Source organism: Montipora capricornis, chromosome 1, assembly GCF_036669925.1.
Source record: "Montipora capricornis isolate CH-2021 chromosome 1, ASM3666992v2, whole genome shotgun sequence".
Lineage (NCBI taxonomy): Eukaryota > Metazoa > Cnidaria > Anthozoa > Scleractinia > Acroporidae > Montipora > Montipora capricornis.
In genome coordinates this window covers 10139927-10154926 of record NC_090883.1, presented here as the reverse complement: position 1 = coordinate 10154926, position 15000 = coordinate 10139927, and the positions used below count along the sequence as shown (strand labels likewise).

At 38.4% G+C, this 15000-nt stretch overlaps 1 protein-coding gene across 2 annotated transcripts in view; it reads right to left on the bottom strand.

Annotated features, from left to right (window-relative positions):
• LOC138051292 (protein white-like) overlaps positions 1–15000 on the bottom strand; it is a 77172-nt gene that overhangs the window by 37377 nt on the left and 24795 nt on the right. For both annotated transcript variants that reach the window (XR_011132788.1, XM_068897507.1), the window contains exons 7-11: positions 12170–12241; positions 11587–11689; positions 11370–11435; positions 10340–10377; positions 7868–7973 (exon numbers count right to left, since the gene is read on the bottom strand). Coding sequence is in view for 1 of the 2 variants with exons in the window: in XM_068897507.1 (XP_068753608.1) it covers positions 7868–7973; positions 10340–10377; positions 11370–11435; positions 11587–11689; positions 12170–12241 (385 nt within the window). In the remaining variant the exon portion in view is untranslated. The remainder of the gene's footprint in view (positions 1–7867; positions 7974–10339; positions 10378–11369; positions 11436–11586; positions 11690–12169; positions 12242–15000) is intronic.

Genomic DNA, 15000 nt, shown 5'->3' with positions numbered 1-15000 from the left:
TACAGCACTATCTAGATCAAAACCAGTCAACGATGCATAATGAACTATTTCACGCTGACGATGGAATTTATAACACAATGCACTTATCGAGCGCAAAGTTTTTGAACTCTCCCCTAGGGAATTCGCATTTACTTCGTCGTTGGAAATTTGGGTATTCAATGGTGTAGAATCAAGAAAATGTCCAAGATTAAGATTTTGATAATCTTTACCATTTGTTCCGATACCAGTAAGTGTTCTGATGGTTCTTGGTTTGTTTCTCCCTGCTTTACAACCACGATGCACGATGTTACGAGCAATACCAGCAGCTTTGACGTTTGACCAGGCCGCCGCATTAAGACGCATTAAGAGTAGTACATCTTGACCACAATGAGTAATATAAGTTAATATATCCACCAGTGATGTTAAAAAATTGAAAGTCGACCACAATATTGAACATGAAGACATAAAAAGTAGGAGCAAATAAAATATGTGGTGCTGCCAATAAATAAATTCTTTATAAGAATATCGAGACTAAAATTTGCGAAATTTTAAGAATAAACCCGAGGCTGAAATAACGATATCATTTTGTGTGTTGAAAATCTGTAAGTACAATACAATTATACGTTTTTAGCTTAACCGTATAAAATTATTTCTTTGTCTAAACGTAGTTGAAGCAAAATTGGGTCCTCTCGTTTTCATCACGGTGTTTCTGTGAGAAGTGTATTTTTTAAAGCGGCCAAAACGGCCAAGTGTCGACTGAAGTGACATCTTGACCTCGCTGACTGCAGCGAAAAGCGATAGAGCACGTTCACAATGTAACGCGATACGTATCTAGACACCGAACAGTTGTAACTAATACTCCAATACATTCTAAAACGGAAATGTCATTAAGCAATAACACAAGAATATTTTCAGCAAAAATCGGCATAAAAATAAGAATATGAATTCAGCCTGGGCCGGAAAAACGAGATTCATATATTCTGTTAAGGGTTACATGAATCAGTAGCATTACTATCTGTTAGATACACCAGTTACATTTATTATATTTATTCAGGCTCTTTCTTGCTCTCTCTGTCTCCCTCGTTGTTTGTCACTGATATTTCGCCTGTTTTCTTGTGCTCGCAGTCGTTGTTTTTAACCTTGAGCATCGCTTACTCGTTGCCTGCTTACTGCTTTTTTTTTCCCTTCCTCTCTCTCTTTCTCTTCTGTCCTCCCTTTTTGGAAAAATACCTAGTATGCTTTTTCGTTGTCTTCAAAATTTTTTCTTGTCTCACTCAAAGGCAGTATGAAAACAGTGCGGCATTTCGCGTATTTTGCTAACATGAAGAGTTGAACGCACGGACGTACGGACTGATGGTCGTACGATGACGTCATAACCAAAGCCAACATTTGTGCTCCGAAGTTTGAATGGAATGAAATGAATGTTGGCCGGGAAAGATCATTTCAGTTAGTTGAGCAAGTTACGCAGTTGCAAAGAAAGACCGAGAAAATCCAGGCTTGAACAGGATTCGAACCCATGACCTTGCGATTGAGCAGCACTTGCTCTACCAAATGAGCTATCAAGCCCGTTAGGAGCTGGTCGATAGGCCACTTTCGATATATTAAAATTCAGCTTGAAAGAGAGGTTTAGTCGACAAAGACAAAGGAAAGTGGAGGATATGCTGGTATCTTTCAAGCTCATTGCAACTTGTTTCTATATTTCGAAAATGGCCTATTGCAGTTTAAGTTACTCCCGTACGGAGAGAACAAGTTGATAGCTCAGATGGTAGAGCAAGTGCAGCGCAATCACTCAATCATAGGTTCAAATCCGGTTGATGCCTGGATGCTTTCGGCCTTTCATTGCATTTGCGATAATATTACCAAATACAAAAAGAAAGACGTGCAACAGCAACGGCAGTCACTGTTACCCTCTGAAGTCATAGATTTTGCACTGTTGCCCGCTGACCTTTGGCGGGAAACAGTTTTATTGTTAAATGTCTTGTGACCTCGAAGTAACCCATCGATGCGAAAAGGTTTGGTTTCATAGCCATGACATCATCGGCCGTCCGTACGTACGTCCACCCATCCATGTATACCAATGTGACCAGTATCAAGGTGGTTTACAGCATAAATCTTTGATATTGGACACACATGTTTAGGTCAATTGACACCTGTCAAATCAAGGTATCCACTGACCAGTGTCACGTGACCATATCACGGGCTCAAGTTTAGAGCTTATTGAGGTGCGCTGTTTTTTAAGTTGACCGCTGGGACTGGTTTTCAATTGAATCGCAGGTTCAACCCAGGGTAACTCAGCTAAACATAAACGAGGCTTTATTTTTCTCGCTCTTTCTGTGCCTCGACGTGGCTACACGGACATGCTACGTCAACTATAGCTCTTAACAGTCAACGCTTTTAGTGTTCAGGTGGAAAACGGTTTGGAAAATGTTTTCTTTCTGCATTTTTCGCTGCTTTCAATCCAGTTTTGCATATCACGATAGCTGTGGTCCACACTGGTGGATACGCAGTTATTCAAGTCAAGCATCGGAGAGATATAAACTTAAAGCTGAGTGTTTATTTTTAATTCGTTTAGAGTTTCTCTTTTCTCTGTATTGGAATTTTTGGCATATCTTTAGAAGCTCTGACAAGGTTACACGATGCCTGGAGGACCTATGACTAAAACACAAAAAAAAGAAGCGAGAAAGAGAACGACAACGACAACGACAACGTTGATCGTCAACGACAAAACAGAATACCAGTAATAGCTCAAACTTAGTGGAAGAAGTTACTCCACATATTCTTTCCTTGGACAATAAACCGTTTGTTATTTTTACGGATGCGTATTTAAGAAAAAGTGGTATAATCGGTTTTTCCTTTGTTCAGGAATGAAACGGAATTTTTATTCTCAACTGGAATTAAATACCAATTACCTGTACTCTTTTTGACATAAAGAATTAGTTAATTTTTTTGTTTCTTTTGCTCTAAAATGCGAGGGAACAAGAGCTTTTTTAATCCATTTTCCCAACTGTTTTTCGATCTGCCCCGACAATGACAAGAAAATTGTGCCTTTACGTTATAAACACGTAATCGCAATGATTTCTCGTAAAATTATCGCTAGCTTGTGTTTTCAGAAGTTTGTCTAAAGCAACTTAAGATAATTTGTTGGAGCGGATCTTGTTTGAAGTTTCATTGCCCTTTCTTGGTTGCATTGCCGTATTTTGCCGATTCTTGTTCCAAGCCAAGCTGGCGTATTTCAATGAAATACATCAAAATGTGAATAATCTCGTTTTCAGAGATAAGTACATTAGTAAAACTACTTTTTGACTTTGAACTGACAAAGTTTCGTGACGGTTGCTAATTTTGGCGTGATTGCAATTAGCAGGCTGTTGACAGTTAAAGAGACACGGTCACGGTCTGCGCATGCTCGTGTAGCTGATCGAAACTTGAAAAAGTCAGCCTGACTTTTTCAAGTTACTAGCAATCACAAATTCAAAATGGCGTCTAGCGGAGGATCCCGACATGGCAGTAAACGCATCAACTCAAGGCGGAAACGAAAGGTCGAAAGACAGAGGGGAATTTGCTTTAGATAAAGATAGCATTTGCTTTAGATAAACTTGATTTAATGCAAAATATATGCAGAATTTTTCAACTTACCGATATTTCCATAATGGCGGTCGAGCGTGACAAGTCTCGGAGAGAGTGAATGCTACTACGCATGTCAACCCGTGACAGTGTCCCTTTAACTTCGAAATGGCTTTTTTCCTTTTCCTTTTAAACTCATGCGATTCAAGGAAAAATCCATTGCCAAACTGGTGAATTCTACAGTAAATTTCACTCGAAAAACCGACATCGCACTTATCGCTTTGTGATTCATGCGATGTCGGTCTTGAGCGTGAAATTTACCGCAGAATTCACTGGCTAGGCAATGAGTTTTTCTATAGAAGAAAGCAAAGAAAATGATTTAATTAAGCAGCAACCGGAAACACCAACACCAGGGTGAACTATTTACACAGTGAGCTAGAGTGGCCAATCATAGGAAAGTTTGTAATTGAAAATCTGAGATGTAAAATCAAACTTGTGAACACGTGAATCTGAAGTATCTTTAAGAAGGGCGAGACCTACAGTACGACGGTGTCATGGATCCGGGCAAAAGTCTCGTTTGCTCTACTGAGGGGGGCACTTTTATGCCTGAGAGGCTCTAGGGGTGACCGAAAACTAGCAACGAACATTCATTAGACTGATTTCGTAATTGAAAGAGGACTTGCCGGACTTTCTTAATCGATATATTGTATATAGCTCTGCTTACTAGCTGGTCTAGTATAGTACGAAACCTTTTAGTTTTTGTAGATTTCTATTAATTAGTATGTTAAGACCAAAGAGAAAGACACATATGTAATGGAATTTTTTTTATAATGCATGTTAAATGATTCATTATTGTATGATTATTATTATTGTAAATTTAATATTTTTCTTTGTATTTGGAATTTGTTAATAAAGTTGATTATTTATCTCATATCATAATGCTGACCAACACAAAAGCGAAGAAAATGGGTCATAAATATAAAAGTTTGCACAGATCATGTTACTTTTATACGAGTTATTAAATAAGATTTGGTTTTCCGGAGTGACCACTCTCAATCCCGTGGGTAATAATTTGGCATACAAGACTTGTGATTAGCAGGAAACCTCTGGTTTCTCTAGAAAATCAATCTTATTAAAATAACTCGGTCTGCAAAAACGCCGTTCTACAAATACGACGAAGTTGTGCGCTCCTTGTCATGGACACGTGGCCTAAGGTAATGCCACATTAAGGTGACTGAAGATCCTCGGCTTGATTAGATTTTTTTTTACCTCTCAATTTTTCTCTGTCAAATTCCTTGCATGAGTGCAATGCTTAAAGCAACTAAATGAGACAAAATTTCTGTGCACTAGAGCCGGTCCCCAAACGCACGTCATAAACAATAGTTTCCAAAACTCACATGAAGTTAAGGTAAAAAATATTCCAACTATCTATAAATTTTGTTTGAAGCACTCATTCTTTTTACAAATGCGAAAAAAATGCCTGGTACGATTACTAAAACGCTTATCTTAAAGAAGTATGGTTAAGGATATTAATGTATCTGTTAGCAATCGTTTTTATAATGTTTTATCGGATTCCAATAAAAAAAAGATGTGGGATAATAATTATCTTATAAATAAGAAACAACTCAACTCTCACATTGACGAATTAAGTATTTTTACCACTCTACTTCAATAGCAAACGTAATGAATAACTACTTTTGTGATGTACCCTCAAAGTTAGCATCTGCCTTACACAAATCTAATCGTCACTTAAGTTCACATTTAAGTAAAAGATATTCCTCGTTCAAATTTAATAACGTCAATAAAGTTGACGTTTATTTTTTATAGATATTGAAAACAATTGTCCAAAGCAAGAACATTGAGTATCCCCTTTTTAATTCTTAGGACGTGGTGGGGCTGAATAATCAATTTTTACACCTGGATACAATAATATTCCTGGTCAAGGCAAAACCAATAATATTTAACAATTGTGCCATGAGCGCGCGCAGGATATGAGATGGTAAACCAGTCTCAAATCCAACAAGCACGAATGGAATAATTGTTTTATCCAATTTCTTAAACTTGAAAAGCTTGGAAGTAAGAAATGGAACGAAAAGAGCGAGAAAATCGGAGCGAAATCGAAAAAACATGATGAAGATGCGATGATGTGTAATACCTGGTGGTCAGACAGACGCAGGCTTATCACAACAACATTTCTTACCTTTTCGCGTACTTCCAAACGTCAGAATTGATCCAAACTTTCCACAAAAACGTTTTCTTTACTTAATTCAGAGAGACATCTCGCTTAGCAACGCTTAGCGCAATCATTTACCAAATAAGGTCAAACTTAGGTACATGAGCTGATAACCGAGACTGAGTAAACCAATCAGAGCACGAGAATTGCATTAACCGAGGTTGAAAATTTAATAGATATTTTTATCTAAGTCTAAAAGCGGCGCTCCCGGGTTATTTATTCTTACTGGCTGTAGGGTTAGTGAAAATAAAAGGTTTTGGAATTGTCCGTGTTTTGGTTTTTTCGGTTACTGCTTAATGAAATCATTTTCTTCGCTTTCTTCTATAGAAAAATCCATTGCCTAACTAATGAATTCCACGGTAAATTTCACGCAGAAAACCGATATCGCATGAATCACGAAGCGATAAGTGCGATGTGGTTTTTTCGAGTGAAATTTACTGTAGAATTCACCAGTTAGGCAATGAATTTTTCTTGAATCGCATGAGTTTTAATTTAAAAGAAAACAAGCAAATCCTTAGCGAGCGAACGGAAAAGGAAAAAAAGCCATTTCGAAGTCAACTGTCAAAAGCTCGCGAATAGGAATTACGCTAAAATTAGAAACCGTTAGAAAACTTTGTCAGTTCAAGGACAAAAGGGAGTTTTATTGTTGTACTTTATTCCACTTTATCTCTAAAGAGGAGATGATTCACATTTTGATGTATTTCGCTAAAACACGCCAGGTCGGCTTGGAACAAGAATTGGCAAAATACGGCAACCAAGAGAGGACAAAATTAAAAGAAGATCCGCTCCAACAAATTCTTTTCTTGGGCACTAAACCGTTTCTTATTTTTAAGGATGCGTTGTTTCAAGTTGTTGCGTATTTTTAAAAAGTGGTTTAATCGTTTTTTTTCCTTTGTTCAGGAATGAAACTCGAACTGGAATTAAATAACGTTCCGCTGTACTCTTTTGGAAAGTGTTTTTTATTCCTTTTGCTTATTAAACTGTTTTTCGATGTGCCTCGACAGTGACATGAAAAGTTTGCCCTTGTGTTATAAACACATAATCGCAATGAGTTCTCGTAAAATTAAGGGGAAATATCACTAGCTTGTGTTTTAGAAGCCTTTGTTTAAAGCACACACAGGTAATTTGTGGAGTAACTTCTTCCACCGAGTTTGAGCTATTACTAGTATACTGTTTTGTCGATGTCGTTCTCTTTCTCACTTCTATCGTTTCTGTTCTAGTCATAGGTCGTCCAGGCATCATGCAACCTTATCAGATCTTCTAAAGATATGCCAGAATTTCCAATACAGAGCGAAAAAGCAGCTAAAAACGAATTGAAAACAAACACTCAGCTTTAAGTTCATATTCCTCCGATGCTTGACTTGAATAACTGCGTAGCCACCAGTGTGGACCACGGCTATCATGGTATGTCAACCCGGATTGAAACCGGCGCAAATTGTAAAAAAAAAATTTTTTTTCTTTTTTCCACCTGAATACGAAAAATGTTGACTGTTAAGAGCTTTAGTTGACGTAGTATGGCCGTGTAACCCCATCGAGCCGCAGAAAGCGCGCGAAAAATGAAGGCTAGTTTATTTTTAGGTGAGTTAACCTGGGTTGAGGCTGCGATCCAATCGAAAACCAGTTCCCAGTCAGCTGTCTACGTCATCAAAACAGCTAACTTCGATGAGCTCTAAACCCGAGTCCACGATATGGTCACGTGCTACTTGTCAGCGGATACTTGTTTTGACAGGTGTCAATTGACCACAACATGGATGTCCGATATCAAAGATGTATGCTGTAAACTGGTGTAATACTGGTCACATTGTCATATATGGATGGGTGGACGTACGGACGTACGGACGGACGGTCGGTGACGTCACAGCCAAAACTATTTATCGCATGGATGGGTTACCATATTTTCTTAACTATGGTTCTCCGCGCGCTTAAAACAGCTACAGATTGTTGGAATAACATACATTGAACAGTCAAGTTTTGGGGTCGCACTACGTTGTCATTCAAATTCCTAAGAGAAAAGTATAATTAATGTTCTTACGGTGATTGTAAGTACCACTCTATTTCCTTCCTAGTGGATGATTTAACTATCAAATTACTCACCACCATCTGATAAATCCTCACTCGGTATATGAGAGAATCTCGATTGTTGGTGAGCCACGATCGCCAGAGAACAGAACGAAACTGTTTGCACCAGGATACTTTGTACCTAAACCAACAGAAACCGGTGAGAACTTAATTGAACATGGAATAAAAATCAACTTTAAACTGAACTTTAAATTTACAATAACAATAAGCTTTTAAAGGTCAATTGATTTAACACTGAAGAGAAAATGTAGGACACCACCGGTAACGTTCACTCCAAAATCAAATCTGGCTTTTGATAAAGGAGAAAAATCGGAACATCAGGAGGAGAAAGCCAAACGAACTATATCAAAAAGGTTTAAATCATTTAACACGAAACACAACAGGAGAAGGCGACACGCCTTTCTTACTTTGACAATCGCAAAAACACAAGAAAAAAAATAAAACGTTGAAACACCTCGGCTTTCGAAATTCATCGATTTTATGACCAATTTGTTGTAGGGGAACTGGTTAAGATTTTTAGTGATATTTTGGGGCGGATTTCCGCGCAACCGATAGCTCAGTTGGTTGAAGACCGGGTTGCCATGCGGGAGGTCATGAGTTCGATTCCGGCCGGACCAACACTTAGGGTATTAAAATAACTAAGGAGAACGTGTTGCCTTTGTATAATATAACTCGAAAATGGCTAGACTTTCAAGTCGTCTCGGAAAATGACTATAAACCGCAGTGTCCGGTCTCACAACCTTTCCTAATGGTCAAAACTTTGGGATGTTAAAGAACCCACATACTTCTAGGCCTTGGCGGATTGTGCTCTTAAAAGTGGCATATTATGCTACTAGCAGTGATCAAAATTTTGCCAAATTATGCCAAAATTATGTCAGAATTCCCAAATTATGCTCCTGATTTCCGAAATTATGCTCAAAAAATAACGTTAATTCTGTACATATAGGCGCTTAATAACCGTCAAATGTTGGAGTCGTATGGCAGTTGTGCTAGCTTACACAATCTCCACGTGAAGCCGGATGGGAAACCAGAGTACCAGACTCCTTCAAAACGTTAACCGCGCACGCAGAATTTGCCAAAAGAGGCCTAGCACTACTATTAGCGTCGCTGAAAAACGCATTGGATGAACATAGTTCCAAATTTAATTTATTTCGGAAAAAAAAACACCATTTTTGCTAAATTTTATGACTTTATGCTCCAAAAAGTGCTAAAATTTGCTCAATATGCCTTGGCAGTGCTCGTTTAAATTTTTTGCTCCAATTATGCCAAAAAATCATACTAGCACAATCTGCCAAGGCCTACATACTGCTCTTGAAGAGTAGGGCGGAGACTCCCTGTGTTGTGGTCTGGGTGGGGGACATCAAATATGGATAACTGAATAGAGTGTAATGTGAAGTGCTAGATTTCAATCCCATATGAACCATGTGAGCGTTAGCCCTACTGATGGAAATGGGCCCACACAAGGACAGAGAAAAACTCAGAGTTCAGTTATCTCTGTTTAAATATAAGTGCTACACGGCCAACGTTTGTATAAAACGTAACCTTTCCTTGTACTCGACATCAAATATGGACTGATAGCAGCTGCCAGGGGCGCCGTTACAAGCTAACGTCCGATTTTACTCTAGAGAAAGAATTGTTAACCGGCATGAGACTTCGGGATATGTGCAGTATATAAATGGCCTAAACCATAACTAGAAATGAGCGGGACAGGCTACTCTATCTGCTGATAACAGATTGCCATGGGGATGAAATGAATGGCGATCCAAAATGGACCGGGGAAGATTTGGCATATAAAGGCACTGAAGACACGATGGCATTGTTGCAGCGACTAATAAATACCTTCTGCATCAATTCATACTTCCAAGGTTAGCAGATGCAGTTCACTTCATTCACTTTTAATTTACAACATTCGTGTGAGGGGCTTAGCACTACACAGGAAAGCAAAAGTGTCTGGTTAACTACAACATGACTTACAAAAGCCCTAATAGAAATGAAAGCACCATCATTTTACTTCACAATCCTGGACTTGGCTAACTTTTCCTTCCTGGATAAATCTTCCGAGTGAGGGTGGTTTGTCAATAAATTTTCCGACTTTAACATTGGCTCCGACGTTCAATCAGACGGTTAAAAAAAAATCCAATATTCGGTAATAAAAACTAAATTAAATTTATCTCTGGTTTTAACGGATTTGTCGCACAGCCAATTTTTGTTGATTGGGTTTTGGAACGTAATACACCTCTTGGAAAGATGTAATGTGAAGTATCAAGACTCGACTTAACTTTTTGTGTTTTTGTTTCAATCAATTTTCACGGAAGTAAGGAACACAGAATACGTTATAATTCAACAGGCAAGCAGAGGTTTTGGAACATAGCTCCAGTGACATGTCATTGAGTTCTTTCAAGCGACCAGGACAAATTCACGAGTAACATTGCAAAAGAGTCAAAGGATATTCTTCCACTGATGCACCGGGCACAACGTATAACTTACTGTGAGCGCGGAAGGGTGACATGATCATGGAATGAATCCTAAAGAAGGAGAGAAAAAATTGTAAGCAAGTTCTGACAAAAAATCTTTGGCATGAATTCCAAGAAGAAAAATCTTCTTCACAAGGTCACAATGTCATAGTGTCATCATCCACTTTCCCTTTTAAATTCTTTACTTTTTCTCCAAACACTAAGAGCATGCCCATGACGAGTCCAAATGAGTGTCGTATAACATTAACCTAGGAAAAGCGGCATGGGCCACTCACAGAAAAGTAACTGCAGCTGGCATGAAAAGGGTGGTTGTTTCCGAGAAGAGCGGTTTTCTTTCGTCCTCGCGGCGAAGGAAAGCATGGAGGTCCTTACTGGCAAATGTGTGTGTATTTGATTATTTGTTGTTAGAGTGGAGATCGTTTGACACCAAGGCTCAAGGTTTTATTGATTATTTTGCTAATAGAAGTCCACGATTTTCAGCGTGTCTTATTCTTTAGTTTTCAAGCTTTTTGAAATACGTTTTTATTATTCTGAGTAGGAGAAAAAGTTTATATCTAAATCTATCTACTTCAAGGCCCTATCCGCCGATAAGGGTCTTGTTGGTTACAGATTTAAGGATTATTTATTTGCAGCTGCTGGGGTCTATTTTGAATGCCTTTACATCCAACGTTCGTTTTCTAATTTTTCAAATCCGTGCTAATTGAACAAACCTTCAGTTAACGTTGAGTTAGATTTTCCTGAGGTGAAGTGCGTGATTTGTTGCAGTCAAGTTTTGTGGATACTTCAGTCCAGTAGATAAATTGGTTTAAAATGCTTTAAGCTACCTTTTTTGATTACTGAGTTTTCAGCAAATCTATCACTGGTTTCATTTAGGTGGTTCAACGCAACAAAAGGAAACATTTGCATGGGAATATAAGTTTATCCCTGGGAGAATCATTTTTTGACGTAAACATGGCCGACATGATGTCAAAAGCTCGAAAAGTGAGGTTGGCAATACTTGAGATGAAAGTACTTGTCAGGTGACAGTTTGCATTATATCTCACCGGTGCTCCAGCTGTGCCTGTTTCATTTTCTCTTGCTTCAGTCTCACTATAGGCATTGCAGATGTCCTTAAAAAAACATAGAAGTATCGCCAGTTAATAATGGTTGCATATTGGAGTACGCTAATGATGATGATGTCGGATAATGATGGTGATGACGATTTGACGACGTTAACAAAGGTGTCGATCACGATGTTAATAGCAATTATTGCATACCAACCTGAACCCTCCTGTGGCTATTCTCTTCGTCACCAGGGACAATTGCCAAAGTGTGAATAAAGTGATCAGCAGGATTAAAATTGTCTGGACAGGGATACCCCAAGCTGTCAAAATAAGCGTCATATTAACATGAACATTCTCTATCTCTCAAATTTCGTTTAAAGCTAGACAAAAACAGAAAAAAATTTCACTCCAATCTGGTTGACCAGAAAGGAAAAGTGTTGATAGGACAGAAATAACGGTGAAAGAAGCCGATCGTTATCAACTTCATTTGACCATATAAAGTTTACTTAAAAGTCTCTAACCATAGTTCATCTAGATGGACTGGTTATGAATCCCTGGAAAATTCAAAATCTTGAACAGTGAAATCGTGCTTCATGTTAACTTGACCCTTGACACTGCACAATCTTTCGTTCTCAGTTTACAACTGAGTTTTGAATACATTAACCGAAATTTCTGATTGGTGTCTTTTAGAAAAAGGGTGTGGTTTGTGTATGGTCAGGGTCAAAACAGCGAACAAAAACATAAGACAAAGAAACTTGTCGAGTTTCCTTACCATTTCCATGCAATAACTACGCTCTTACTTGTTGAAATATTGGAGCGCATCAGCTGTCGAACCCAGAAAAGCTGTTCTTGCTTCCGCCAAGAGTAGGATGCTGCAGAAGGGAAATTTCTTAATAACCATGGAAAGTATGAAAAATTTCTTAGCAATGGCGCTAACACAACTGGTAGGTCAATGCCGTTTAGCTTTGACAGTTATATAACAGATAAAACATTCTGATTTGGCTATAAATGTTAATTGCAAAAAGGGTGTTGTAAATGTATTGTAATTAATGTGTTAATTCGCTATGGAGCTCAGGGTAGTTCAATCACGACTCCACACCATACAAACAACAACAACAACAACAACAATTTATTAAGGTATTTCCATTTTAATACATGGCATTACCTATCAAATAATGTAAAGTAAAATACGAATCTATTTAATTGAAAAATTATCATGAGTTTCATTCTCGATGTTGATCAAGTGGCACGGTGTACAAGTTCTTAAATGCTCAGGAGTCCTAGGGACAGTGTGTCTCCCTGTTTCAATGTTAAGACTATGATTCTAATTGCAGATCTGTGTAGGGGATTTTTAATTCTATCTAAAAATTTAGCTGTTTTGATGTTCATTTTGAAAATATTGTAGAAGTTCAGTTTCCGGTTAACTTTTATGAGTAAAAGTTGGTGCTCAGTTGAAGCTTTGTATATATATTCCTTGATGTGAGAAGTGAAAGTTTTACTATTGTTCATATTTAATATCATAGAGCTAGAGTTGCATTTGTCACATATATTTGTAATTTTCTTGTGGCATCCCCGATTGATATTGTTATCTGGCAGGGATTGTAAATGGATGTAAAATGTTAAAATGTTTGTATCTATTGCAAGTTTCAAAGAAAGTCTGCTGCAACGTTCGGACAATGCTTATTTACTCCTAAAGACTGTTTGCAATGGAAAATATGTGTTTTTTCAATCGTGTCTTTTTCCCAGGTGTTGAAATCATCCTTCTCGTAAATTCCCCATGCCTCTGAACCATAAAGGAGGATCGGTACGAAAAGTGAATCAAAAAGTTTATTTGTTACAGCAAATGGTATTTTCGTGAAATCTAGAAAGCGACGAGTAACGAAAAAGGATCTTCTAACTTTGTCTTTTAAGTTCAATTTGCAATCTCTAAAATTTCCGTTGGAAGAAAAGTTTACACCGAGGTAGGTATAATTATTTACAAAATTTGGTTTTATCAACGGAGCTGATAATGTAAATTGGCCACCGTACAGAGATTCTAAAAGCTGACGTTTGGAGCGTTAGCCCTTCGTCAGAGCGAATCGAGGAATTGTGGGTTACGTGTAGTTTTTATAGTAGAGTAGGAGCTACGCTATTGGTGGTAACATGGCAACGTGAACAATAGGAATATATTAGTTAAATGAAAGGCGTTCGTAAATACCGAGAGGATTAATTAAGGGTGCCGATTTGGAATATGAATTTTTGTTCCAGATTCTTGCGGCTTTCCGTCGTACCTAGATGTAGGGAAAGGTCGCAGGTAGCCATGTGTTTTTTGGAGTGGTTAGGGAGATTATAATGACGAGCGACTGGCTTAGATTCATCCTTCTCATTCTTCTCAACATCGCGAAGGTGTTCGCGGAATCGGTCACCTAGTCGTCTACCTGTCTCGCCAATGTATAATTTATTGCATAACGTACAGGTTATGCAATAAATGACATTTGCGGAGGTACATGTGAAACGATCGGCGATCTTAACTGATCACTTAGGTCCGATATCTTGCTAGTGTTATCAATGAAAAGACAAGTTTTGCATTGTGAGCGCGCTACAAACCTACAGATTCTCAGTTATTTGTTGTATACATCGTCACATCCATCATAGGTCAAGAACTCCATTCCTTATTCTGAATTTCTCAGACTTCGACGTTTATGTAGTGATGACTCCGATTTTTCCAGCAAATTAGTGGAGATGTGCCAGTTCTTCGAAAAACGTGGCTATCCTGTCTCTGTGGTCAAAGCGGGCCATCATCGCGCCCAACAATTTGATCGACAGTTATCACTACAAACGTCACAAAAAGATAAGAATGACAGAATTCCATTCACCCTCAATTTCCATCCTCATAATCACGCAGTCAAAAGTATCGTTCTTAATAATTTTAAATTACTCCAAAATGATCCCGAGACTAGTAGAATCTTTTCGCAACCTCCACTTATTTCATTCAAACACGACAAAAACGTAGGCAACTCTTTTGTTAGAAGAGCGCTCAAAACTAACGAGCAACCCAGCACTTTCAAATGCGCTCGCTCACGATGCAAAACTTGTCTTTTCATTGTTAACACTAGCAAGATATCGGGACCTAAGTGATCTGTTAAGATCACCGATCGTTTCACATGTACCTCCGCAAATGTCATTTATTGCATAACCTGTACGTTATGCAATAAATTATACATTGGCGAGACAGGTAGACGACTAGGTGACCGATTCCGCGAACACCTTCGCGATGTTGAGAAGAATGACAAGGATGCATCTAAGCCAGTCGCTCGTCATTTTAATCTCCCTAACCACTCCAAAAAACACATGGCTATCTGCGGCCTTTCCCTACATCTAGGTACGACGGAAAGCCGCAAAAATCTGGAACAAAAATTCATCTTCCAAATCGTCACCCTTAATCCTCACGGTATTAACGAACGCTTTTCATTTAACTAATATGTTCCTATTATTCACGTTGCCATTTACCACCAATAGCGTAGCTCCTACTCTACTATAAAAACTACACGTAACCCACAATTCCTCGATTCGCTCTGACGAAGGGCTAACGCTCGAAACGTCAGGTTTTAGAATCTCTGTACGGTGGCCAATTTCCATTATTAACTCCGTT